The sequence below is a fragment of the Canis aureus genome, chromosome X (genome assembly GCF_053574225.1).
Source record: "Canis aureus isolate CA01 chromosome X, VMU_Caureus_v.1.0, whole genome shotgun sequence".
NCBI classification, from domain to species: domain Eukaryota; kingdom Metazoa; phylum Chordata; class Mammalia; order Carnivora; family Canidae; genus Canis; species Canis aureus.
The window spans coordinates 108528008-108554184 of NC_135649.1; the positions used below are offsets into that span (position 1 = coordinate 108528008).

Here is a 26177-nt window from a genome sequence, read left to right on the forward strand (position 1 = left end):
ATCAGAGAAGGAGCTCTTTCCTGTGAGCATTTGTTCATGACCCAAGTGGCACAGCTGGTATCTGTGATACTTTCATGGGGTAGGGCCTCGTGGAGGAAGTGTTCTGTATCTGTAATAAACCTGGGTTGATTTTTAAAACTCCAAACGTATCTCTCTGTCTAGAGATGGCCTCTCTTTTCATGTCTTCCTTTTTCCAGAGGCTCCATTATGCAAAAGTCATAGCAAAAATCATCAGGTGTGGAGATTTGTTCTGGTTCCGGTACTTAGAATTTTAAATTTCAGCCAAATCACTAATGGCAAAAAACAAGGAGGTTGTGTCTCACTCCCACTTGGAGGAGAAAATAAAAACCAAAGACATTACCTGGATTGTACTTTTCCCCTCACTTTAGCCAGCATGGCCAAAAACAGCTAGAGGGCCCAGCAAGTCAGCTCTTGGAATTGGATGGGTTATCTTGGGATCCCTGGGTGGCGCAGCAGTTTGGCTCCTGCCTTTGGCCCAGGGCGCGATCCGGGAGACCCTGGATCGAATCCCATGTCGGGCTCCCAGTGCATGGAGCCTGCTTCTCCTTCTGCCTGTGTCTCTGCCTCTCCCTCTCTCTGTGTGACTATCATAAATAAATAAAAATTAAAAAAAAAGAAACCTGGATGGGTTATCTTTAAATACCATAGGTATTTATCGCTTAAAACAGACAGGAGCTCGGTTGCTATTTGACATGGTGACTGACTCCATAGCCACCAGGCACCAGAAGGTCATCATCCTCCATTCCTTTAGCCTTCTTTTTCAGACACTGCTTTTACCATTTATCAGAGAATCAGAGTCATTCTTGCAGTTCCTGCTTCGGGCACCAACTATGTCAGCATCCCCAAGACCAGCCTCAGGTTTGGAGATTTGCTAGGAGAACTCAAAGGACTCAGCATATGGTGGCACTCACAGCTGTGATGTGGTACAGTAGAAAGCTACACAGGACATCAGCAGAGGGAATTGGGACACAGATGAAGTCCAGAGGACACCGAGTGCAAGTTTCCAAGAGTCCCTCTCTCAGTGGAGTCACACAGGACATGCTTAATTCCCCCAGCAATGAGCTGTGATAATATATGTGAAATGTTGCCAACCAAGAAAGCTCAGAGACTCAGTGGCCAGGGTTTATCGAGGGCTGGTCACATAGTCTCCCCCTGCCAGTTACGTACTCGAATTCTAGACCCTGAAGGAAAGCAGGATAAGTCATGTTGTTTGTACATACAGCTTAGGCATATGAGCTACTTGTTAATGGCGAGAACCCTTCTGAAATCTAAGGTTCCATGTACTGATCAAGGGCCAACCTTGTAAGCAGGCCTTTCCAAGGACAGTTTTCAGGGCTGCTGTGTTAACTTTTTCCTGTACAAGGAAAGTGACATTTAGAGAGGTTAAGTAACCTGCCTAGAGTGATCCAGCTATTTGGTGACAGTGCTAGTTTTGGGTTCCAAAGCCCGACTTTGAACTCCTGAAACGAACTGGACTCTTGAACGTTATGTATGGAAGTCTTTTGAGATAGTGTCTATTCTGCACATACTAGAAAAAGTATGGTGGTATTTAGAGAATGTGGATTGCCCATGTTAGGTTTTAACAGAACTGTGTTCTTCCCAATTCCCTTCTTCCCCTACTTTTTCCATCTGTGCTCCTTGTCTCTTTGGCTGTGATATTGTAACTCTCTAGTATCCCATGCCTGTCCTCGTGTAGCTCCTGCTGGCCCTCTTAAATCTTCTTACAAGTCTTCTCCCACTCGGAGTGCTGAGAGGAAGAAGACTCCGTCTACATCTGGCGTAGGAGATTCTGGGAAAGGAGCCCCTGCAGGAGCGGAGGCCTCTCCGGTAGGTTTAAACCCCCTCATTCCTTGGGGCTGGTTTATTTGACAATGTGATTACTCCCTGTGCTTGACCTGGGGTCTCTGTGTCTATCAATCTCCAGAGACTGCTCAAATGGTAGACTTAGTTTAAAAAGTCACCCATCCTTTGAAAATCATTTAACTTTTTGCATTTTCCTAAATCTAAGTGCCTTGGAGCAAATTCCTAAAGACCTTGTCCTTGTTACAGCCTGCCCTCCATAGGACAGGAGTCAAAAGGAACGTTCTGAGTGCCCTCTCTCTGCTTTTAAGTACTAAGATTCTAGGTCAGCCTTCAATCCACAGTAGTGGCCTTTAAACATTTTTGACATCATACTGATAGCATCAGTAAACCAAATGTTGAACAGGTATTCCCAATTATGTGCATTTATATAGGAATTATACATTCCATACTGCTTTTACTAATTATTGCTTGATACATAACAAATCACCCCAAACCTTAGCCGCTTAAGACAAATGTTTATTACCACACTGGTTCTTCGGGTGACAGATTGAGGATGGTTTAGCTGGGTGGTTCTGGTTCAGGGTCTCTTCATGACAGTGTAGTCAGGATGATGGCCAGAGCTGTAATCCTCTGAAAGCATGGCTGGGTCTCTTCTAGAACTGGCTGCTGGCCTCAGGTTTTTATTGCATGGACCTCTCTATAGAGCTGCTTGAATGTCCAAATGACATGGTAGCTGGCTTCCTACAAATTGAGAAATCAATGAGGGGTGGGTACAGGCACTCAAGGGAAGAGCTGCAGCACCTTTTATACTCTAATCTCACGTTACACACCATCATTCTGCTATATGCTGTTCCTTAACAATAGACCAATAGTTGGTCACTAAGACCAACCCACACTCGAGGGAAAGACAGGAGCATCAAATGACATGTGGACCTGTTTTAAGACTGTCACATTACTATACTATTGGACATTTATTTTGTAACACCATGTGTGTTTTTAAAATCCATTTGGCCCTGAGGTTCTTACATGAGAAGTGAATGTGTCAGAACCTTGGGTTTTACTGTACAGTCAATTACTGTGGAAGGGGGCTAAGGTGTGTGTGTGCATGGGGTGGGGGCAAGGAGGATTTATTCTGGAAAAATCCAATAGAGAGAGAAGGGAGCCACCTTTGTGGAGCCCCCACCATTTACCAGGCACAGAGGCCGTGCCTCTTGCCTCTTGCTGAGGGAGGCCATCGGGAGGATGTACAGGGGCAGGTGCCTCCCTATGAGGTTGCAATCCCCATTACACCAGGTACACTGTTAGAGTCCACAGCTCAATGTCTTGGGTGTTAAAAACCACATTTACACCCACCTGTAGTTTTTTTCTGAGTGATTATGTATTTTCATACTCTTCCCAGTTTTCTTTTTCATTTTTAAATTCTTTAAAAAAAATTCCAATAGGCATACAGTGTTCCATTAGTTTCAAGTTACAATATAGTTATTCAACAATTCTATACATACTCAGTGCTCAACACAATAAGTATACTCTTACTCCCCTTTACTTCTTTGACCTATCTCTTCCCCTCTCCAGCAACCACCAGTTTGTTCTCTATATTTGAGAGTCTGCTTTTTGGTGTATCTCTTTTTTTCTTCATTCATTTTTGTTTCTTAAATTCCACATATGAATGAAATCATATGGTATTTGTCTTTCTCTGACTTAGTTTGCTTAGCATAATATCCTCTAGATCTGTCCATGTTGTTGCATATGGCAAGATTTCGTTCTTTTTATAGCTAATAGTCCATTGCATATTATATACCACGTATTTTTTTTTTACATTTATGCCACATACTCTTTATCCATTCATTTATCAGTGGATACTTGGGCTGTTTCCACAATTCGGCTGTTGTAAATAACCTGCAATAAACATAGGGGTGCATATATCCCTTCGAATTAGTGTTTTTGTATACTTTAGGTAAATACCCAGCAGTGGAATTACTGGATTATATGATAGCTCTATTTTTAATTTTTTGAGGAACCTCCATACTGTGTTTCACAGTGGCTACACCAGTTTGCATTCCCACCAACAGTGCATAAGGGTTCCTTTTTCTCCACATCCTTGCAAATGCTTGTTGTTTCTTGTTTGTTTGTTTGTTTGTTTTTATTTTAGCCATTCTGGCAGATATGAGGTGATAGTTCATGGTTTTGATTTGCATTTCCCTCATGATTAGTGATCTAGTTTCTATATGTCCAGAATTATAATGTGGTTCTGTTCTTAGTTTTTTGCAAGATAACAGAGTAGGAAATCTTTGCATTTTGAGGGTAAAGTGTCTTTTTATTGGATGATCTCAGTATTGACCACCAAATTGATGACCTCGTGGTGCTTTCCTGCAAAGATTCCTGTTGTGGGAAGCACTATAACTTCATATGGACTCTACTGAAAGAAAGCTGTGTATCACTTCTATTCCATCTGGGATATTTTTAGAAATTGTACAAGTATTGCCAGTGATGGGCCATGGCTGACCTATTCTGTGTCCCCTTCAGACTGAGAAGATGAAGAGGAGCCCTCGAACAACAACTTCTGTTCCCAGTGCGGGCCTTGGGTCTCCTCTGAGAAGATGTGAGTTTCCAGGGAGCATTTCTAAGAGGTCATCTTCTCCAGTGACATCCAAGTAAGCATCTTTCTGCTTTGCCACTGTTGGACAATTAAAACAATTTGGTGGGGCTCTATATAGTGCAGCACGTGCTTCCTGCTGCCGCATGGGTCGTGGCCAGCCCTGATAGGTGAGCAGGAGGGATGCTGGACTTTGGGTTACCTCACTCGCTCTCTGTGTATCTTTTGGATCAATGATGGGCTCTTCAGCTATTTGTTGCCTGGTAAGTATGAGGCTCTGATTTACTGAGATGATCCATTCAACATTTTCTCTTTCGGTCCATCAGTTCCGTTCTGCTTTTCTGGCATTCTCCTTCACCTGCATCTAGAGTGAAATGATTGCACTGTACTTGGGTGCTCAAGCTCATGTACTTGAGCACTCACTCTCTCCTTCTCTCATCTGTCTCTTCAACAGAGAGGCAATAATAAGTTGTCTGCCACAATTGGCAGTATGTTGTTGTTGTTTTTAAATGAAGCCATTATATTTTTTTTGTTAAGCATTGGGTAAACTCCCCAATGAAACCATGTAACTGCAAAACAAATTCACACTGTGACCACTCTCTTAAGTCATTAAGAGAGACTCCTAACTCTGGGAAATGAACAAGGGGTGGTGGAAAGGGAGGTGGGCGGGGGGGTGGAAGTGACTGGGTGACGGACACTGAGGGGGTCACTTGGCGGGATGAGCACTGAGTGTTATGCTATATGTTGGCACATTGAACTCCAATAAAAAAAATGAAATAAAATTAAGTCATTAAAATATTTTACTTAGAGTAACCAACAAGAATAACTCAGTAAATAACTCAGTCTAGCTAGCAAAATGGAATCATTTTCAGTAGTACTGAGAGAGAAAAGAGAAATATGATTTTAATTTGGGAAAATAAGAAACTCTGTAGAGAGAATCATGTAAGACTTGTTTAATGCATCAATTTCTTTAGGAGAACATAGGATGAAACACAAATTTAATGAACACTTGGGGGACGCCTGGGTGGCTCAGTGGTTGAGTCTGCCTTTGGCTCAGGTCACAATCTCAGCCTGGGATGGAGTCCCACATTGGCTCACTGCAGGGAGCCTGCTTCTCCCTCTGCCTTTGTCTCTGCCCCCCTTTCTCTGTTCTCTCTTTTTAAAATTTATTTATTCACGAGAGAGACAGAGAGAGTGAGGCAGGGACAGCAGAGGGAGCCTGATGCGGGACTTGATCCCCGATCCCAGGATCACACCCTGAGCTAAAGGCAGAGACACTCAACCACTGAACCACCCAGGCATCTCTAAATAAATAAAATCTTTTAAAAAAATTAATACTTCGGAATTTGTTTAAAATATTCAGAGAAAAAAATATTTCAGGGTGACATCAGCTCTTATTTCTAGTTTGTTGCATTCTAACAGAGACTTGTTCCCTAATATTATTTTGTTCAGAGAACATGTGGTTTTTATAAATTACAAATACCTGTTATTGATGTATATGTCTTCTATAAGAGAAATCCTTATATAATATGTTGCTGAATTAATAGCATCAAGTTTTTGTTTTGTCTTTTAAGTCCATTACATTCTTTCTGTGCTAGTATTGCCTCTCTTTGGTTATAGCATTGCTCTCTTGCAAATTCTAAATCCATTAGGTGGGCTGTAGGTCTCTATTTGTCATTGTCTTATTTCTGAGTCTTCCATTCACATGTTACTACTCAGGTGTTAGGGTGAGACATTAACAAAGAAAAAAGCCTATTCATATTGGGGTTTTTCTAGATTACACTCTTTTCTTTCATACTGACTCATGGTCCCTGCAAGGAGAGTAGCTGGCAAGTTTCATCATCATCATTGTAAATTGCACCCAGCTAACCTAAGGAGGTTGTTGCCTTCTGTAGAGATGATAATTAAGTTTTTAGAAGCAGGCTCATAGTGGGCTCTGTGCTATTTCTTTGATGGTGTGTTTCAGGAACTATTTTATATATATATATTTTTAACGATTTATTTATTTATTTATTTGAGAGAGAGAGAGAGAGAGAGAGAGAGAGAGGCAGAGACACAGGCAGAGGGAGAAGCAGGCTCCATGCCGGGAGCCTGATGTGGGACTCAATCCCGGGACTCCAGGATCATGCCCTAGGCCAAAAGGCAGGCGCTGAACCGCTGAGCCACCCAGGGATCCCCTATTTTATATATTTTTAAATTGAGATACAATTGATTATATTAGTTTCAGGTGGACAAAATTATGATTCAGTATTTGTATACATTATGAAATGATGACCATAGTAATTCTAGTTACCATCCATCACCATACATAGGTACAAAATTTTAAAAAAATTTTTTTTTCTTGTGAGGGCTTTTAAAATTTATTCTCTTAGCAACTTTCAGATATGCACTACAATATGGTATTATTAACTAGAATCACACTGCTGTACATTACATTCCATGGCTCACCTATTTTATAACTAGAAGTTAGTACCTTTTGATCCCCTTCATTTATCTCATCCACTCTTCCACTCCCCTCTTCCCTCTAGCAACCACCACTCTGTTCTCTGGATCTGTGAGCTTGGTTTTGTTTTGTTTTGTTTATTGTTTATATTCAACATGTGAGATTTTACAATATTTGTCTTCATCTGATTTATTTCACATAGCACAGTGCCCTCAAGTTCTATCCATTTGTTACAAGTGACAAGATTCCATTATTTTTTATGGCTGAATAGTATTCTATTGTATATAAATGGAGCTATTTTATATTTTAAAGGACACGTCAGCCAAATCTTATAAACAACTCTCTCTGACCAAAGAGATTTTTTTTTGACCAAAGAGATTTAAACAAAATCCTAGACTTTTCTTTTTTTTTTAAGATTTTATTGAGAGAGTGAGCCGTGCATGTACATACATAAGATTGTGTCAGTTGGATAAGGGGCAGAAGAAAAAGAGAGGGAGGGAGGGAGAGAGAGAGAGAGAGAGAGAGAGAGAGAGAGAGACTCTCAAGCAGACTCTGCACTGAGTGCCAAGCCCAACTCAGGGCTGGATCTCACAACCCTGAGGTCATGACCTGAGCTAAAATCAAGAGTCGAATGCTCAACTGACTGAGCCACCTAGGAGCCCTCAAAATCCCAGAGTTTTTAATGCAGTTCAATTTAGAGAAATTTTTTAAATTTCCCCTCTATATAGAGGAGTAATGAGTACCTAGTAGGTGCTCTATAATATTTGTGGAATGAATGAGTGCAAGTCCCTGTGACCCATATGCTTCGGAGAACCCCCAAATGAGTGAGAACAGTCTCCAGTTGAATAGACCCCAAGTGAAGTGAGAGAGAGATGGGGATGCAGATGAGGACAGTTGCAAGCCTAGGGCAGATAGAGTTGTTCAACGTAAACTGCTCATTCCTCAGAACTCAGCTCAGCCATCATCCTCTGTAGAACCAGCCAAAACTGAATTCACCCCCTCTCTGTGCTCACAGAGCCTCATATGCATACTCCAATTATTCCTTCATTCGTCAAATGCCTACAGAGTGCCTTCTCTGTGTCCAGTGTTCTCAGCCCATGTGAGAAGCATACTTGACAGTGAATGACAAATATAACATCAAGTGGTGAGAAGTTCTATGAAGCAAACTAAAACTGAGTCAGATGACAGTGGTGGAGGGGGGAGTGGTAGCTAGATATGATGGTCAGGGAAGGCTTCTCTGGGGAGGTGAGATTTGAACAGAGCCCTGAATGGAGTGAGGGAGCAGACCATATTGATCTGTGGCTTCTTGCACTGTATCATCTGCTAGACTACCCAGAGGGTGGGGACTGATTGGATTTATTGTTGCACAGTAAGTGCTTAGTGTGTCCATGTGACGAAAACAAGAAGGGAAGTAGAACCTAAAGGGCAGAAGCAGATTGGCTGGTGGGGATAGGCGATGCTAGGATCATTCCTGCCCAAGGACTCAAGCCCTTTGCCTCCTCTTTTCTTTTGAGCCATTTTTCAGTTTTTTCCTCCCACTGATCAGTTCCTTAAATGTTCTATTTTCTGGGCTGCATATTTCTCCTGGGAAATTTTTGAAGGATGAGGGGTACTGGTTTCTAATACTGTAGTACAGCATATTCCTGCTACTTCAGCAGAGAAAAATTAATGAAATGACCTTTTTTTTTTTTTTCAGAGCCCTGTACTTGTCATCTCTAGTCCAGGCAGGAAAAATAGTGAACTTAACATAGCTGGACTTCTGGTATACTGTCAAAACTACCAGAATCATTATCTCCTTAAGAAGTGCCCTTGGGGGCTCCTGGGGGGCTCAGTCGGTTATGTGTCTGCCTTATGCTCAGGTCATGATCCCAGGGTCCTGGGATTGAGTTCCGTCTCTGGCACCCTGCTCAACAGGGAATCTGCTGCTCCCTCTCCCTCTGCCCCTTCCCACTGCTCCTATGCGCGCTCTCTCTCTCTCTCTCTCTCAAATTAATAAATAAAATATTAAAAAATATAAGTGCCCTGGGGACAGGAATTTGCTCCAGTACTTCTAAATCAGAATTACCAAGTTAAGACGTCTAAGGAGAAGCAAACATTTCTCTTTTTTTTTGAAAAATTTTGAAACTTTATTAAAACTCAGTTAATTAACATATAATGTATTATTGGTTTCAGAGGTAGAGTTTAGTGGTTCATCAGTCTTATAAAACACCCAGTGCTCATTGCATCGCGTGCCTTCCTTAATACTGTTCATCACCCGGTGAGCCCGACCCCTACTCCGCTCCCCTCCAGCGACCCTCATTTGTTTCCTATGATTAAGAGTCTCTTATGGTTTGTCTCCTCCTATAACTTCATCTTGTTTGATTTTTTCCTCTCTTCCCCTATGATCCTCTGTTTTGTTTCTTAAATTCCACATATGAATGAAATCATATGATGATTGTCTCTCTGATTAACTTAGTTAGCTTAGCATCATACCCTCTAGTTCCATCCACATCGTTGCAAATGGCAAAATTTCATTTTTTGGATGGCTGATTAGTAGTCCATTGTATACATATATCACATTTTCTTTATCCATTCATCTGTCGGTGGACATCTGGGCCCTTTCCAGTTTGGCTATTGTGGACATTGCTGAGAAGCAAACATTTATTGATTTTAAGACATTCAAAAAAGAAAGATAATTTCTCCCCAGGTAAAAATTAATGGCTGAACCACAATGGGTATGAACCAGGTCTGAGAAATGTGGGAAGTCAGGTAGACTGTAAATAAATTCTGAAAATCCAGCCAAACTCTACAGCAGTGAAAAAGAATGGATTTCAGCTGCCCACAACCAGTGGGTGGATCTCAGGAACATAGTGTTGAGCAGCAAAAGGAAGTTGTAAAAGAATATCAACAGTATGACATTTATATTGAGTTCCCAGATGTGTAAAACCAGCATGTTTTCAAGAATATAAATGTGGTAAAATTATTAGAAAAGTAAGAAAATGGCAAATATAAAATGCAAAGTAATGATGGCTTCTGAGTGGGGCATAGGGGAGGAGGCCAGGAAGGGGTACACAGGAGATTCCAGCCTATTTATAATGTCTTTCTTTGGAACTAGTTGTTAGGTGTGTGGGTATTTGTTATATCATCTTCATGTTGTATCATTCTTCATGTTATATCATTCTTCATACTTTTCCTATTTTATAAATATTTTTCACATGCTCAATATTGAAGAAAGAAAAAAAAGAAACCCTTGAATTTTAAAATGGTGTCGCACACAAAATAAATCCCAATCAGAGTGACATTTTCAGCCTTCCCTCTGCAGACCAAGTGTGTTGATCTTTAAAGCATACTGGAAGCGATGTGGCTTTGAATAGTGGTTTAGTTAGTCCTTTTGAACCCCCCATCTAGAAACTCAGACAGGTCATGTGATAAATGGCTCTGACAGCACATTGTTCTCCTCCCGGATCTCAGATAAATTAAGCCACTGTTCCGTGGCTGTGCATATTAATGGCATTGCTCTTTTAAGCGTTCAAGTTTATTTCCATTGTTTGCATTGTTGAGTACTTGTATGGGTTTTAGAAAACTAGCTTCAGCAACACTCTCAAAGATTTGGATGGAGCATAGCTTTCTTCTTGTAACCTAGAGAGAGGAAATGAAGTGTGGCCATGTGCGTTTACCCAGCCTGTCCCTGCCTCTGAGTTTTGGTGCTGCCTGTACTCCTAATTCTTCAGTGTAAAATGTTCTCTAATGGTTTCAGCTTTTTATAAATATACTCTAAGTCATTTTGGTCATTATGATGGGGAATGTTTCAGTTACCTCTTGCTGTATCATAGTAATAAGCTACCCCCCCCAAAATTTAGTAGCATAAAATAACAATTTGTTATTGATTCTCATAGCTCCATAACTTTGGCTTACCGGGAGGGTCTCTTTTGGGGTCTTTTGTGTGATTTTTCTGAGGTTTGACTTGGGTTCATCTGGTAGTTCTCATCTGGGGTCTTCCACCATAGGTTCAATGTCACTTGGGGCTGTAGTTAATGTAGGTCTTGACTGAGCTGAAAGTCTGAGATCAACCATTCACCTGGATGCCAGTTAATGCTGGCTATTGGCTGGAGCTTGGTGGGGGCTGGGAACCAGAATAGAATGCCTACACATAGCCTCTCCATATGACTTGGGTATCTCACAGCATAGCACTGAGTTCTAAGAGGCAGTGTTCCCAAGAACAAACAGGAAGTAGAAGTTGCCAGGCCAGTTAAGTACTGTGCCATGAATTGGCACAGCATTCCTTCTTTGCTTGCTATGTTTTGTTGATCAAAGCAGTCCAGCCAACCCAGACTCGGTGGGATGGAGAAAGAAACTCAAAAGATCGTGTGGGGTCAGATAAGATTTTGTTGTGGTCATCTTTGGAAAATACAGTCTGCCGAAGATGATCACTTTGAGAGCTCATACCTGAGCTCAGTTTGTGTCAGCCTAGATTAACTTCATCATGCATTTTGAGAAACAAAACAGATTTTGTTTGTCATCAGGGGAAAAAAATAAGACCAGGTTGTCAGCATGGCCCAAAATAAGTACCTCCCACTCAGAATCATGGACTCATGGAGCCAAGTGATTCCTCTAGTGGTTGAGGGCCTTTAATCAATCATTACTGAGCATCATTGCCTACATTTCCCTGGTGCATATATGATGTGGTTACACCTGCCTACAGATGAGCATCTACACTGGATCAGGGCCTCTATTGACAGGCTGGCTGTTGTTTTTGCCACCACCATTTTTTCTCAGATAGACTTTTACATTCTTTTTTTAAAATATTTTATTTATTTATTTATTTATTTATTTATTTATTTATTTATTTATTCATGAGAGACAGAGAGAGAGAGAGAGAGGCAGAGACATAGGCAGAGGGAGAAGCAGGCTCCATGCAGGGAGCCTAACACAGGACTCGATCCCGGGTCTTCAGGATCACACCCTGGGTGGAAGGCGGCGCTAAACTGCTGAGCCACCCAGGCTGCCCAGACTTTTACATTCTTATATGAAAATTTTCTTGAAAAGGATAATTAAAAATGTTAAGTTATGCTCCCTCCTCATAGCAGACTTATACGTTCACAGTACATTTGATAGTCCTGTATTTTTTCAGTTTTACTAGAGGATAATTTGAGTTTAGACTTTTTTTTTTTTAGTTTTGACCAATTTTTAAGAAAAATTTTTAATTTTTCTTTTTATTTTTAATTTTTTAACATTTTATTTATTTGAAAGGGAGCATGAGTGAGGGGAATGGCTGAGGGAGAGGAAAAAGCAAGGCACCACACTGAGCAAGGAGTCCATCTCGGGGCTTGATCCCAGGACCCTGAGATCATTACCTGAACCAAAGGGAGACCCTTAACTGATTGAGTCACTCAGGTGCCCCCAAAGCCTTTTAATTTTTAAGTCCTTTCAGCCGTACAGAAAAATTTCAAGACTAGACCAAAGATGTTTAGTCATATTTGCTTCGTCATTCCCATCCCCCCACATACTTTCATTCACTCTGTATAGACAAACTCACACAGATTTTTCCCAGAGCCATATAAGAGTAAATCAAAGACATCACGACCTTTTATCCCTAGGAATGAAGACATTCTTTTTGTGTAACCACAATACGATTGTGAAAATTAGAAAATTTATTTTTGACATGTTACTGTTACTTAATTTACAGTCTATGTGCAACTTTTGCTAACTGTCTCAGCGAGATTCTTTATAGCATTTTCCCCCCACTCTGGGATCCAACCCTGGCTCCCACATTGCATTTGGTTGTTTTGTCTTCTTGGTCTCCTTTAACTTTGAACAGTTCTTCAGCCTTTCTTCTTCATGACCTTGACATTTTTAAAGAGTACAGGCCAGATATTTTGGGGAGTGTCCATCAATTTGGGTCATGATTAGACTCAAGTTATGCATTTGAGGCAAGAATCCCACAGAAGACATGTTGATTTCTTCTCAGTGCATCGTATCAGGAGGCCATGGTGACAGGTTGTTTCATTACTCGTGATGGTAACTTTGACCACTGGGTTAAGGTGGTAGCCACAAGTTTCTCTGGTATAGAATTGCTTTTTCCTCCCTGGAAAGTAATAAACTCTGACCATGAACATTGACTTTTCAAAATGTGGGCCACGCTGTGCTGATAAGGAGGCCACAGACCCCTCCCATTATGTGGATAGGCTCTGTTCACTATGCCTGGAGTCAAGTGGCTTTAGAGAAATGAACTAGATTCCAAGATGTGGAGGAAAATAGTCCTTTGGGTTCTGCTTTGCAGTAAACTCACATCCAGAAGTGTGACAACCCTCTCTCAAACTTATTCTTGCTGCTCTACTTACAGAGGGGTTTGCTCATTATTTCCTACCAGTCATGGAACCTCAGAATGTTATATAATCCTGCCTTGTGCACTAGAAGACCTATCTCTACCACCCTAGCAAAATATGTGAATCCCCTCTGTTAAATCTTTAATCATTGGAGGAAGTATTGAACTTTTAAAAATTAAAATGGAAAACCTAAGGGCACCTGGGTGGCTCAGTTGGTAAAGTGTTTGCCTTCAGCTCAGATCATGATCTCGGGGTCCTGTGTTGGGCTCCCTGCTCAGCCAGGAGTCGGCTTCTCCTCTCTCTGCTCATGCTTGCTTGTGCTCACTCGTGTGCTCGCTCTCTCTCTCTCTCAAATAAATTAATAAAAATTTTTAAAAATAAAATGGGAAACCTATAAAAAAACAAGATGAAGAATCAAATAATTTGAGGGCCAGCTTTGGCTGTCTTATCTGGTAGCACCTCTTGGGAAAGATCCTTTAAATGCTTAGGTCTCAGATACGAGTAATATCCACCTACCTCACTGGATCATTGTGGCAGGCAAATAGATACTTTTTATGTAGATGAGAAAGTACTTATCTGTGAAAGCACAATAAGTTCCCCTGATAAATTCATGTTTAATTTCTTTCATCAGTTAAAGATACCTGTTTTAAGAAATTGCAAAAAAATAACTTTGCCAGACTTTGCTTGGTTTGTAGTAGTGTGAGCAGAGCTGACCAGAGAGCCTTGGAGCCTGCCAGACCAATATCCCCTGGTTCAGGATGCTTGTGCTTAGCATCTCTTGCAGTCCTAAATCCCTGTAGAAAAGTGGCAAGACAGAATGAGCAGAAAACTACATAAATGGGGGTTAAAAAAAATGGGGGTTAATAGGGAATTTTTAAGATTGTATTCTGTATTTTGGTTGCTGTTGCTTGCTATTTAAAAAAAAATCAGTGATGCCTACACTTTTCTAAGTTAAAGGTTGTGTTTGTGCATGCATGCGTGTGTGTGTGTGTGTGTGTGTGTGTTTTCTAATTCTGTATATTGAACAGGGGCTGGAGTAGGGGAATGTAAACAGACTGCTTAATACAGTGAGTTTATCCTTACATGTAAGGTAGAAATTAGTTTGAGATGCATGCTTCTAGGTAATTAGCCCAGTTGTATTTAGAATAGAACCTCTCAGTCTGTGGTGTGAACAGAACCATTGCATGACTTTTCTGTTGAAGCAGGGCTGCTCAGGGCTGAGCTGACCTGAGGCTGTCAGACCTCCCCCATCCAGACCTTTCCGGCTTTTTCTCCCTAGGATTGTAATTCTTTTTTTTTTAAGATTTTATTTACTTATTCATGAGAGATACAGAGAAAGAGAGAGAGGCAGAGACACAGGCAGAGGGAGAAGCAGGCTCCATGCAGGGAGCCCGAGGTAGGACTCGATCCCGGGACTCCAGGATCAGGCCCTGGGCCGAAGGCAGATGCTCAATTGCTGAGAGCCACCCAGGTGTCCCCCGAGGATTGTAATTCAGCCATGCATTTCCATCTACAGGTTCCAGGCACACTGATTGAGGGTGTGACTTCATTGCATTCCATTCTCTTCTGATAGTGAGCCATTTAAACCAGCCCCAGGGGTACATCAGGATCCAGATGCAGGCTTTCTGCCTGCTAAGGAGACTAGAATGGATTGGGCCTGCAGCCAGTTCAGGTTTCTTACTTACTCCCTCAATTCCATCCCTGGGGACCCTCATGGTGGGAGTCATATCTGCAGAAGAGCTTCTTATCCATCTCTTCATTCACTGGCAGAGACACCAGCACAGTGCAGACCCCCTTGGGTAGAGCCCACCTCTTCAGGCACTGCTCAGAGAAGCTCAGAGTGTGTGCTTTCTGTAGGCAAGTCCCAGAGAGAATGTGGTTGGACTGGGCTGTGTGAGTCCAGCACCTTTGCTCAGTCTCACCAGCTGTGAAGAATCCAGCTGTGACTCTGTCAAAATATATAAGCCACTAATAGTTACCTCTCAAGCTAAGGCTCTCAGGAAGCCCATAGTTGTGCCTTGGGGTGACTGTGGGGATTAAGACACTGCCTATCCAACCATAGTAGCTCTATTCTTATCTGCTTTATACAGATAGAATGTATGTGGAGGTAGCTGTATGTATGTGTCATTCAGGTGGTTCTCACCTGGGATGACCTTGTCCCTGAGGGGACATTTGACAGTGTCTAGAAACATTTTGGGTTGTTGCAACCAGGAGTTGAAGGTGGCGATAGTTATTGGTATCTGGTAGTTTGAGGCCAGGGATGCTGCTAAACATCCTACATGCATAGGACAGCCTTAAAACAAAGAATGGTTCAGATCCAAATGTCAGTAACAGCAGGGTTGAAAAACCCTGGTACATATGGATATGGAGAGGACAGGATACTGTGCATGCATGGCTCTTTGGTGTGTATGCAAGAGAGTCTAGGAACAAATTTAGAAAATCAAGGTTAAAGGGTACAATTGGAAAGAAATACCTGCTATAAACAATAGCCAAACTGTGGAAGGAGCCTCGGTGTCCACCGAAAGATGAATGGATAAAGAAGCTGTGGTCTATGTATACAATGGAATATTCCTCAGCCATTAGAAACGACAAATACCATTTGCTTCAACGGGGATGGAACTGGAGGGTATTATGCTGAGTGAAGTAAGTCATTCAGAGAAGGACAAACATTATATAGTCTCATTCATTTGGGGAATATAAAAAATAGTGAAAGGGAATAAAGGGGAAAGGAGAGAAAATGAGTGAGAAGTATCAGTGAGGGTGACAGAACATGAAAGACACCTAACTCTGGGAAATGAACAAGGGGAAGGGGAGGTGGGCGGGGGGCTGGGGTGACTGGGTGACTGGCATTGAGGTGGGCACTTGACGGTATGAGTACTGGGTGTTATGCTATATGTTGGCAAATCTTTCTCTCTCTCTCTCTCTCTCTCTCTCTATATATATATATATGTTTGTATATATGTATATAAATCAATGTCTCTATATATATGTATGTGTATGTGTATGTATATATATAAATCATTGCCATTTTTAAAAAAAGGAAAGAAATACTGGTTGCTGAGAAGTCCCTTAGGAATCGTGAGCCTGAGTCAGCTGAGCCCAAGGGCAGACTGAGAACAGTCTATAGTGGGGAGGCACCATCCATGTGGCCAAGTTGTTGCAGAGGTTCTGTGTGGCTCCAAGCCTATAGGATGATGGCACAGGGAAGTTGGTATGGCCAGTATGAAACCATTCTTTCTGGGGCCAGAGCTGTCCATCTGGGGAGCAGACTGTTCGAAGGGGCAGACAGTCTACCATGGATGTGAGATCTGGACTGATTCTTTATTAGTAAAATACCAGATGCTCAAACAGCGAATTTTAAAAATTCGAATTAGGTTCAAGTTGTATTCATTGGGTCGAGTATGACACTATGTGTCATTATGTGGCCCTTGGTCTGGCTTTTTTTTTTTTTTAAGATTTATTTATTTATTTATTCATGAGAGAGAGAGAGCGAGAGAGAGGCAGAGACACAGGCGGAGAGAGAAGCAGGCTCCATGCCAGGAGCCTGACACGGGACTCAATCCCAGGACTCCAGGATCGCGCCCTGGGCCAAAGGCAGGCGCCAAACTGCTGAGCCACCCAGGGATCCCCCTTGGTCTGGCTTTGATTAAGACAAAGTGTTTTCTTGGGCATTTATAGCTGGCCTTTAAGCATGAGAGCATCATTGGAAAACTGGCCTGCATTTTACCTAATCCACATAACACTTGATGATTATTTTTTAGCTCAAGACCAAGTATAATAGTGATTTGATCATACTTTTTCCTTACCATCAGAACCTGATTAGGTAACTCTTAATCCTATGGTGATATATTGGCCTTTAGTATTATGTCGAGTTACTTTTTTTTTTTTTTTTTTGCTGTTTTCATAGATCAAAAACAGTTGAATATTGGAAATTTCATATGGTTCAACCTGCTATACAGGATTGAGACTGACATTTTGTAATTTATGTACAGATTACTTCTTTCTGAAGGAACTCTGCAAATGCTTCTTTCCTGTGCAGACTTCTGGGTAAACTCAGCTTCTGAAGCTAGGTTGTTACCTGTATCCTCAACACCTAACACTCACCAGGAGCCAAGCCTAGACCAGTGTACTTATGATGGACCTTTTTTCAACATAAGACAGGCTCCAGCATTTTAACAAAGCAGTATTTCCCTGAGTGACAGTAGGCTTGTTCTCAGCTTTCACGTCTTCCCAGTAGCAGGACAGATTCTTTTAAATCTTAAGAAACAAAACAAAAAAAAGACACCTCTACCTCCTCTCCCCACCCTTTGCCTGAGTTTGTTCCTCAGCATATGAAAAGGAACTGGATATCAGTCATACTTTAGTAAAGAGTAATTTAAAAAAAAAAAAAAAAAGGGAACCAGGGGGGCAGCCCCGGTGGCTCAGCGGTTTAGCGCCGCCTTCAGCCCAGGGTGTGATCCTGGAGACCTGGGATCGGGATTGAGTCCCACATTGGGCTCCCTGCATGGAGCCTGTTTCTCCCTTGGCCTGTGTCTCTGCCTCTCTTTCTCTGTATCTCTCCTGAATAAATAAATAAAATCTTAAAAAAAAAGGGAACCAGGGACCTTAAAGACATTGTGTTGAGTGAAATTATTTCAGCTTTTTTGGAACCATGCCTCTTAGGAACAGAGAGAAGGTTCTGTGATCAGGCCCAGTAATCATCTGCTGGTGTGTTTTTGGTTTTCCAGGGCAACTTCAAAAGCATATCCACAGTCTCCAAAGAATATGAAGCCGTCATACCCAGGGTCTCCTGTGAAGTACCGCTTACCCACCTTTCCCAACCAGGAAACACCGAAGAGGAAAGCAGAGAAAGAGAAGAGCAATAAGGAAAGGGAAAGTGTCCTGGCTCAGCAGGCAGCTGGCCTGCATGGAGAAGAAGCCCCAGAGAAGCATGTGGTAGACAAACATGTCACTGAGAAGCATGTGGTCACAGGAGGGAAGGCTGAGAGCAGTGGAGGTAGGACCTTCTTGTCAATGCTGCCCCCAGGCCGTGGCTTTTACATATTGTTTCTCTCTTTGCCCGATCCATGTGGGAGTCTCATGTTTGGGAGGGAAGAAGGAAAGGAGATTTTTCCCTCTGACAACTTCATGCCCTCATGCTGTTTTCTCAGGCTTGCACATTGCCCCTGAGTGCTTCCCCTTGGTCTCCTATGGATCCCTTGGAGGAGGGATTGACACTGGTCATGGCTTTGGAATTTCATGGGGGTGTTGAGCTGCATCCAGCCAGCATCAGCACTTCCCACAGAGAAGGTCTTCCTTTAGACCTTCAAGCTTTTATGCTAGATGCAGTGAGTTCACCCAGATGGGCACTGTGGTGGTGGTTCCTGTGGGTCATGCTAGCCACCCTGTCTCTTCTCTTCACCTTTCCACTACCCTCCACTGGGAAATGCATTCACAGGGTCACAGCCATCCTGCTGCAGCCTCTCTGCTCAGTGGCTAATCGTACCTCTCCCAGCAGCATTTCCCATTACCCACTGAGTTGGACTTTTGTTTCTAAGTGGCAGCTACACTGATTGTGAGTACAATCAGTATTTCATTTCCCATGATCTTTTCCTCTCATATAACCTCAGGGAAGCACACAGCAGGCACCACTGATGCTGGAGAGGCTGCGAAGATCCTGGCTGAAAAGAGACGACAAGCCCGGCTACAGAAGGAGCAGGAGGAGCAGGAACGGCTGGAGAAAGAAGAACAGGACAGGTATGGGGGCTGCTCAGAGTTTCGTTACCATCTTATATAAAAAGCTATGGTAGAAAGAGCAGCTCTCCTTTCTTTTTAGAGTTTGAATTATTGATAAAAACTTGGCAGAAATACAGGTCTGTATGGCAGGTGTTCGGGAGACTGTGTCTTCTACTAGATGAAATTAACAGTGATGAAATGTTGCCCTTTTAAGACTACCTGGAAACTCATAGCTCCTGGATCTAAATGTTACCAATAACTTCCCATTCTTCCCTTGGACTCTAGGACCAGCCAGGCCTCATAGAGCTATCAGGGGAGTTTGAGCATTGCACATGGAATGACGTTCTCCCTGAGGACAGGAGGTTCCAATGGTAGAGATCTTGGTTCTGCTTCCCAAATCATGTTTTTTCCTTAAATTTTCCTAACTTACACCCCCAGGTGAGAAGGAGGAAGGTTGAACAAAGGCCCCTAGATGAGGTGGAAGCTGATGTCATTGTCCACAAGCAACAAGGTACAGGGACTCCAAACCTGGAGCACAACAGAAGACATCATGGTAGTGGTCCTTAAATATGGGAGGGGGTGTCAGTACCATCCAGGGAATGCAATGAAAATACACAGACCTAGGCCCCATCCTGTTTTAATAGCTCACCAAAGTGTGAGAACCACCATGTTGTTAGTACCAGGACACTTTAGTCAAAGTACAGATAGTTCTGCCTTTTCTGATCTTTGTATTCAGAAAAGAATGCATGTTGAAGGACAAGCTAGATTTTATCATTAAATTGATAAAGAAGCTTTCAGGGTAATCACACAGTGCAGTCCAATATATTTAGGGAATTAACTTGACAGGAAGCAAGCCATGCCACAGCACTTCAAGACTGGTACGGAATTTAGAGTGATAAATAATATAGGATTGCCTTGATCCTTAAGTGACCTTGGCAAGTCTTTTGTGGTCTTTAATTACAGGTTTACTGATTTTTTTCTAAAGACGGGCAGTAGGTCTTACTTGTCCCTTTTTCAAGTTCTGTACTTCTCTGATGATTTTCCCACCTCCAGCCCTCTGGTCAACAGTGACAGATCTTTTGTTGAGTAGTGTGTTTGGGCTGGTTTGAGTGGGCCATAGGATTATGAAAAGAGGTCACAGGAGGTTAAGATGAATCACAGGACCTCAAATGACAGGCCTTGGTGATTGAAAGTTCTGGGCAGGTAAGTAACATGATTGTGGCTGTATGCTTAGGAAGGTGAAGTTCTTTACCTTCCAGCAATCACCCTCTCTCTCACACACATTTCCTACACAGCCCAGCTCCTGAAAGACTTGATTGTACTTTCTGTCTTTATTTCTTCAACTCATGTTCATATCTCACACTCACCATTCCTCCAAATTGCCAGACTCCTAATCCATTTCTTTGTTGACTTTGGCCTTATCAAGCTTGCCCTTGCTTCTTTTACCTCTCCTCCTCAGTCTCCTCTGTCCACCTCCCATCCTCTCACATGCTGCCTTGACTCCTAACCCTAAGTCCTAGGCCAGTTTCACCTGACAAGCCCTCCATGAGCAGTGGTGCTCCCTCCTGTTTGACCATTTTCCTCTGGCTTCAAAAGATTTGGGGCTCACATTTCACATAACAGTTTCATGGTAAGCATTTGATGTATTAAACCAACTCTAGGGATCCCTGGGTGGCGCAGCGGTTTGGCGCCTGCCTTTGGCCCAGGGCGCGATCCTGGAGACCCGGGATCAAGTCCCACGTCGGGCTCCCGGTGCATAGAGCCTGCTTCTCCCTCTGCCTGTGTCTCTGCCCCTCTCTCTCTCTGTGACTATAATAAATAAATAAAAAATTTAAAAAAAATAAAAAATAAAAAATAAACCAACTCTACTCTCATCTCCCCTTCTACCCTCATTTTCCCTTTGCCTCATTTACCATCTGTTTCTGAAGCCAATTTCATATTGTTTTGTAAACCTTTAATACTTCCTGGTACAAGGGAAGCACTAAATAACACATGCATGCTGGTGACCTCTGAATCTGTGCCTATGGCCCAGTCTCTTGCTAGAACTGTACTGTCTACTACTATAGCCGTCTATTCCCATGTGACTACCAAAATGCAAATTTACTAAAATTAAGCAAAATTCAGTTCCTCAGCTGTACTAGTCACATTTCTAGTGTTCAATAGCTACATGGCTAGTAGCTACCATATTGGTTAACACAAATTTATAGAACATTTCCTTCATCACTGAAAGTTCTCCTGGATAACACTGGTCTAGAACCTAGAGGCCATATCCCAGTTGCCTTATGCTTTACTTTGAGTGTATCTCAAATGCATCTCAAATTCAGTGTGTCCAGAGCAGGTCCAGAGAGAAGGTGCTGAAGGACAAGATGAAAACAGATCAAAGAATGGCAAGTTCAGGATGTTGAAGATTAAGCTTTTGTTTTTAATGAAAACTTTTAAACACACAAGGAAGAGCGAATAGTGCAACCCACATTTTTGTTCACAGATTTGAATAGTTCAAGGCTGAGCACGTGTCAGGGATGTGGTGCAAGTACAAGAGGGGCCAGGGGCTGGAGGATGAGAGATGGGGTCATTACATAAAGACACGCATGAAAGGCCATTGACAGGGATAAGGGATGCATCTACCATATGCATATGCTATATGATGACCATGATGCATAGTTTTTTGGTACTTTCTACCTGGCAAGGAAAGGAGATGGGTTTGGAGTAGGTGACAGGAATTAAGACAGAGGGGTGATAGAATTGCACATAGCTCTTGTGAACTCCAGACCCATGGTAAAGATGGCAAGGGCAAGGAGGTAGGGCAGCTTGTAACAGCAGCACTGGAGAAGTGACCAAATCCATGTTCTCTGGTTTCTTAAGCAGGTAGAGAAAGAATATTCATCCTTGGAGAGTATATTGAGGGACTCAGTTTCACATAGGAAGCTAGTTTTGACCTACTTTGGGAGAAATGGAGTATGGTTAATGGAGAGTATTTTGTGTATAACAAAAGGGACAAGCAGGTACTCATGGGCTTTGTGGGGAGGAATGTGTGTTGTACTTACATTGATGATGAGAATTAGGGAGACTTATGGGCCAAGAGGATGTTTCCTCTGTGTGTGTGTGTGTGCGTGTGTGTGTGTGTGTGCGCGCGCACTTTAGGCACCTCTGAAGTCCTTATGGTAAAACAGAAGAAACAATGGCATTTCAGATCCTGAAGATGAAGATAAAGGTGAAGTAGCTTGTATATTAATTCATATACAATATATATCTTTTGTGTATTAACTTCTCAGAGATAGTCAAAACCATCTTGTCAAATGAAGGATAAGAACTAAAACAGTGCTCTGAATCAATCTTTGGATAAGTTTTGTTATCGACACACCCATTTTGTTAATCTTGTGTTAAACATATTTGGTCTTTCATTGAGAAATCTAAGAAGTGGGGTTTCTTTCTGATTAGGCCCCATAATGCTCTTGTCCAGAGTTCTCTAGAATGTTTGTTAATAATTTCATTTGTTCCAGCAATGGAACAAATTTTTTTATTATTTTTATTTTTTTTAATTTTTTAATTTTTATTTTTTAAAGATTTTATTTTTTTATTTTTTTTATTTTTTTAAAGATTTTATTTATTTATTCATGACAGACAGAGAAAGAGAGAGAGAGGCATAGACACAGGCAGAGGGAGAAGCCGGCTCCATGCAGGGAGCCTGATGTGGGACTCGATCCTGGGTCTCCAGGATCACACCCCGAGCTGAAGGTGGCACTAAACCTCTGGGCCACCAGGGCTGCCCCAGCAATGCTTTCAGACACTGCAACTTTTGCTAATGTAGGATATATTGTGTACTATTAGTCTTGGGCTAATGTCTTTCAGTGTTTCTGTACCTATGTATTTCTTTGGTGATACATAGGCCAGCTGCCTCTACAGTTCCTGCAAGACAGAAGGATTTTTTTAAAATTTTTTTTTATGATAGTCACACAGAGAGAGAGAGAGAGAGGCAGAGACACAGGTAGAGGGAGAAGCAGGCTCCATGCACCGAGAGCCCGACGTGGGATTCGATCTCGGGTCTCCAGGATCGCGCCCTGGGCCAAAGGCAGACACCAAACCGCTGCGCCACCCAGGGATCCCAGAAGGATATTTTTTTAAGTCCTGATATTTTGGTAGGGAGGGCAGAGGGAGAGAGAGAATCTTTTAAAGTTTTTATTTATTAGAGAGCACAAGCAGGGAGAGGAGCAGAGGGAGATGCAGACTCCTCACTGAGCAGGGAGCCCCACATGTGGCTGGACCCCAGGAACCTGGGATCATGACCCGAGCTGAAGGCAGATGCTTAACCGACACCCACCCAGGCACCCCAGGTGCACTCTTGATCTTGCCCATATATCACATTGCCATTCAGTACACACTGCAAGATGAATATGATTACTTAATCTTTTTATAGTTGAGGAAAGTGAGCCGGAAAAATGTTAGAAATGTAAAAACAAACACTTACACTTTATAGGGTTTTCTCTCACTGCTTAGAGCTCTTTATCATTCTATTATCAACCACTCATCTGTGGATGAAAAATGCCTAAATATCATTTAATTTTCATAAAGCAAATAATAAAAGATTCTTTAACACTTTATTTTTTTAAGATTTATTTACTTATTTTAGAGAGCATGAGTGGGAAGAAGGGCAGAGGGATAGAGTGAGAGAATCAGCAAACTCCCTACTGAGTATAGAGCCTGATGTGAGACTCTTGTCTCATCACCCTGAGATCATGACCTGAGCCAAAATCAAGAGTTAGATACTTAACTGACTGAGCCACACAGGCACCCCCAAAAGAGATTTTTTAAGATTGGCAAAACAAATGAGAAATAGATGTGGTTTTTGTTTTAAATATTTTATTTATTCATGAGAGACAGAGAGAGAGGCAGAGACATAGAGGGAGAAGCAGACTCCCTACAGGGAGCCCGATGTGGGACTCGACCCCTGGACCTGGGATCATGCCCTGAGCCAAAGGCAGATGCTCAACCATTGAGCCACCCAGGCATCCCAAGAAATAGATATTTTAATTTCTATATTAAATATAAGAGTTCTGTTTAGCATTTTCTTTCACTTTCCACTTGCTACTTCAGAAGTCATAGAGCAATTGGAACCCAAAGTAAACTTTTTGAGCTCATAGTCACTACTCTTAAATTGCCAACTGCCATAGTTGTAGCTATTGAAACACTTGTAGGTTTTTTTCTAGCTTCAGATAGTTTTAAGTAGTTATTTCACTTAGTTTTTTAAAAGAATTGTCATTAATTAAGAATGATGGAGCTGTGGTCATTTGTAGGTTGACTAGGAAACATTTGTGTCTTCATTAGGGTATGTTCACAAATTAATACATCATTACTCTTGGTATTAACAGAATTTAAAGTCAACTCGTGTGTGTGTGTGTGTGTGTGTGTGTGTGTGTGTGTGTGTATTTTATTTTTTTGGTAAATGTATGGCTTTCCAGGAAGGATGAGTCAGTTTCTTGAGTGGATACTAATTCAAGTGCACATGTCTGTAACTATGTTGTGCCTTATGTTCTCCTGTCAGCACACACAGTTCTTTGGCAGTTTGGCTTTTGAGCATGTCATCATCTCCTAACAACAGTTATGTTCTCAAAAGGCTGGAGAGAGAGGAATTGAAAAGAAAGGCAGAGGAGGAAAGACTTCGCCTAGAAGAGGAAGCCCGTAAGCAGGAAGAAGAAAAGAAGCGGCAGGAAGAGGAAGAAAAAAGAAAGGCAGAAGAGGAGGCTAAGAGAAAGGCCAAGGAGGAGCTGTTACTAAAAGAAGAGCAAGAAAAGGAAAAACAAGAAAAGGAGAAGCAAGAAAAAGCCATGATTGAAAAGCAGGTACTGTATGACTCTTCATATGGACTCTCCTTGAGGGGTTTAATTAGTATTAGGTAAAATTAGTTAAATTTGAATGACTCATAATACTTACTTGAAGTTTTTTCTTAAACTAACAAGACTGGTTATTAAGTATGAGTTACTTTGGGCAATAAAAGTGAATTTTGTAATGTTTGCTGTATGTCAGTTCACATTCCCCAAAAGGTAAACCCTAGGATGAGAATTTGGATGCCAGTACTTTATTTGGGATAAGATCTCAGGAAGCTGGTAGGTAAGTGAGGGGAATGCCAGTGTACGTGCACCAGTGAGTAGCTTACTATGGACCACTGGGAGTTAGTTCCTTTGGGACTCTAAGAAACTGTGGAATATGCCTTAGAATGGTCCCTCTGAGGATTGAGTAAACTGGATTATTTGTCAACTCCTGCCTCTCATGGCTGTAGGTCACTCCTTGGGGAATTAAATTTCTGAAACTCCTGGGGCACCTGTGTGGCTCAGTTAGTTGGGCGTTCAACTCTTGGTTTCAGCTCCAGTTGTGGTCTTGGTGTCATGGGATCGAGCCCCACATCAGGCTCCATCCTCAGTTTGGAGTATGCTTGGGATTCTTTCCCTCTTCCTCTCCCTCTGCTCTTGCCCCTCCCCCAACTTCCGTGTGCACACACTAATAGGTAAATAATACATATAAATAATAAAATATATATAAATAAAATATTTAAAAGAAAAAAGTTTCTGTAACTCCTGGCCACAGGAGACTGCTCTCAGACACAGGAAGACCTTGGCAGGCAGTACTGGAACTATCTGCAGGTAATTTGCATGATGGACTGAGGCTATGTGAGTGAGGCCTGGGATGTCTCTGTGTCATAAAGCAGGCTGTGTAAATCCACACTGAATATTGAGAACAATATCCACTTTGAGGTAGATGATAATGTGGAAGAACATGTGCATATCCCAAGGAATCCCACTACAGTGCTTTCTCAGCTTAGTAAAGTCTGTGCCTTGGTTTACCTGTTTCTGCCAGAAGGAAGCAGCAGAAGCAAAGGCCCAGGAGGCAGCTAAACAGATGCGTCTAGAAAGAGAACAGATCATGCTGCAGATTGAGCAGGAGCGACTGGAGAGGAAGAAGGTAAGAGCTAAGGATCAGGAGGAGTTAGGGTGAGGCAAGAATAGGAAATGAATCCAGTTCTGTTCTGTAGTTGTTGGGTAGAGGGATCTTAATATTGTCTAATTAGGTCAAGTTTGTTGATAGTGCTGTTCAAATCTTCTGTATCCCATTGGTTTTCTGTCACCTTGTTCTATTAGTAACTGAGAGAAGAATATTAAAAGCTCCATCTGTGATTATGGATTTATCCATTTCTCCTTCCAGTTCTTACCAACTTTTGTTTTATGTTTTTGAAACTCTGCTGTTAGGTAAATACATATTTCAGATTATTAAGTTTTCCTGTTGAATTGACCCCCTTTGTTGCTAA

At 42.0% G+C, this 26177-nt stretch overlaps 1 protein-coding gene across 20 annotated transcripts in view; it reads left to right on the plus strand.

Annotated features, from left to right (window-relative positions):
* MAP7D2 (MAP7 domain containing 2) overlaps positions 1-26177 on the plus strand; it is a 108187-nt gene that overhangs the window by 72300 nt on the left and 9710 nt on the right. For 8 of the 20 annotated variants that reach the window (XM_077889507.1, XM_077889514.1, XM_077889510.1 and 5 more), the window contains 6 exons: positions 1694-1848; positions 4348-4475; positions 17893-18161; positions 18775-18901; positions 24420-24717; positions 25730-25834. In XM_077889507.1, the coding sequence (XP_077745633.1) occupies positions 1694-1848; positions 4348-4475; positions 17893-18161; positions 18775-18901; positions 24420-24717; positions 25730-25834 (1082 nt within the window). The remainder of the gene's footprint in view (positions 1-1693; positions 1849-4347; positions 4476-17892; positions 18162-18774; positions 18902-24419; positions 24718-25729; positions 25835-26177) is intronic. The other 12 variants (XM_077889509.1, XM_077889522.1, XM_077889517.1 and 9 more) reach the window with 4 other exon arrangements.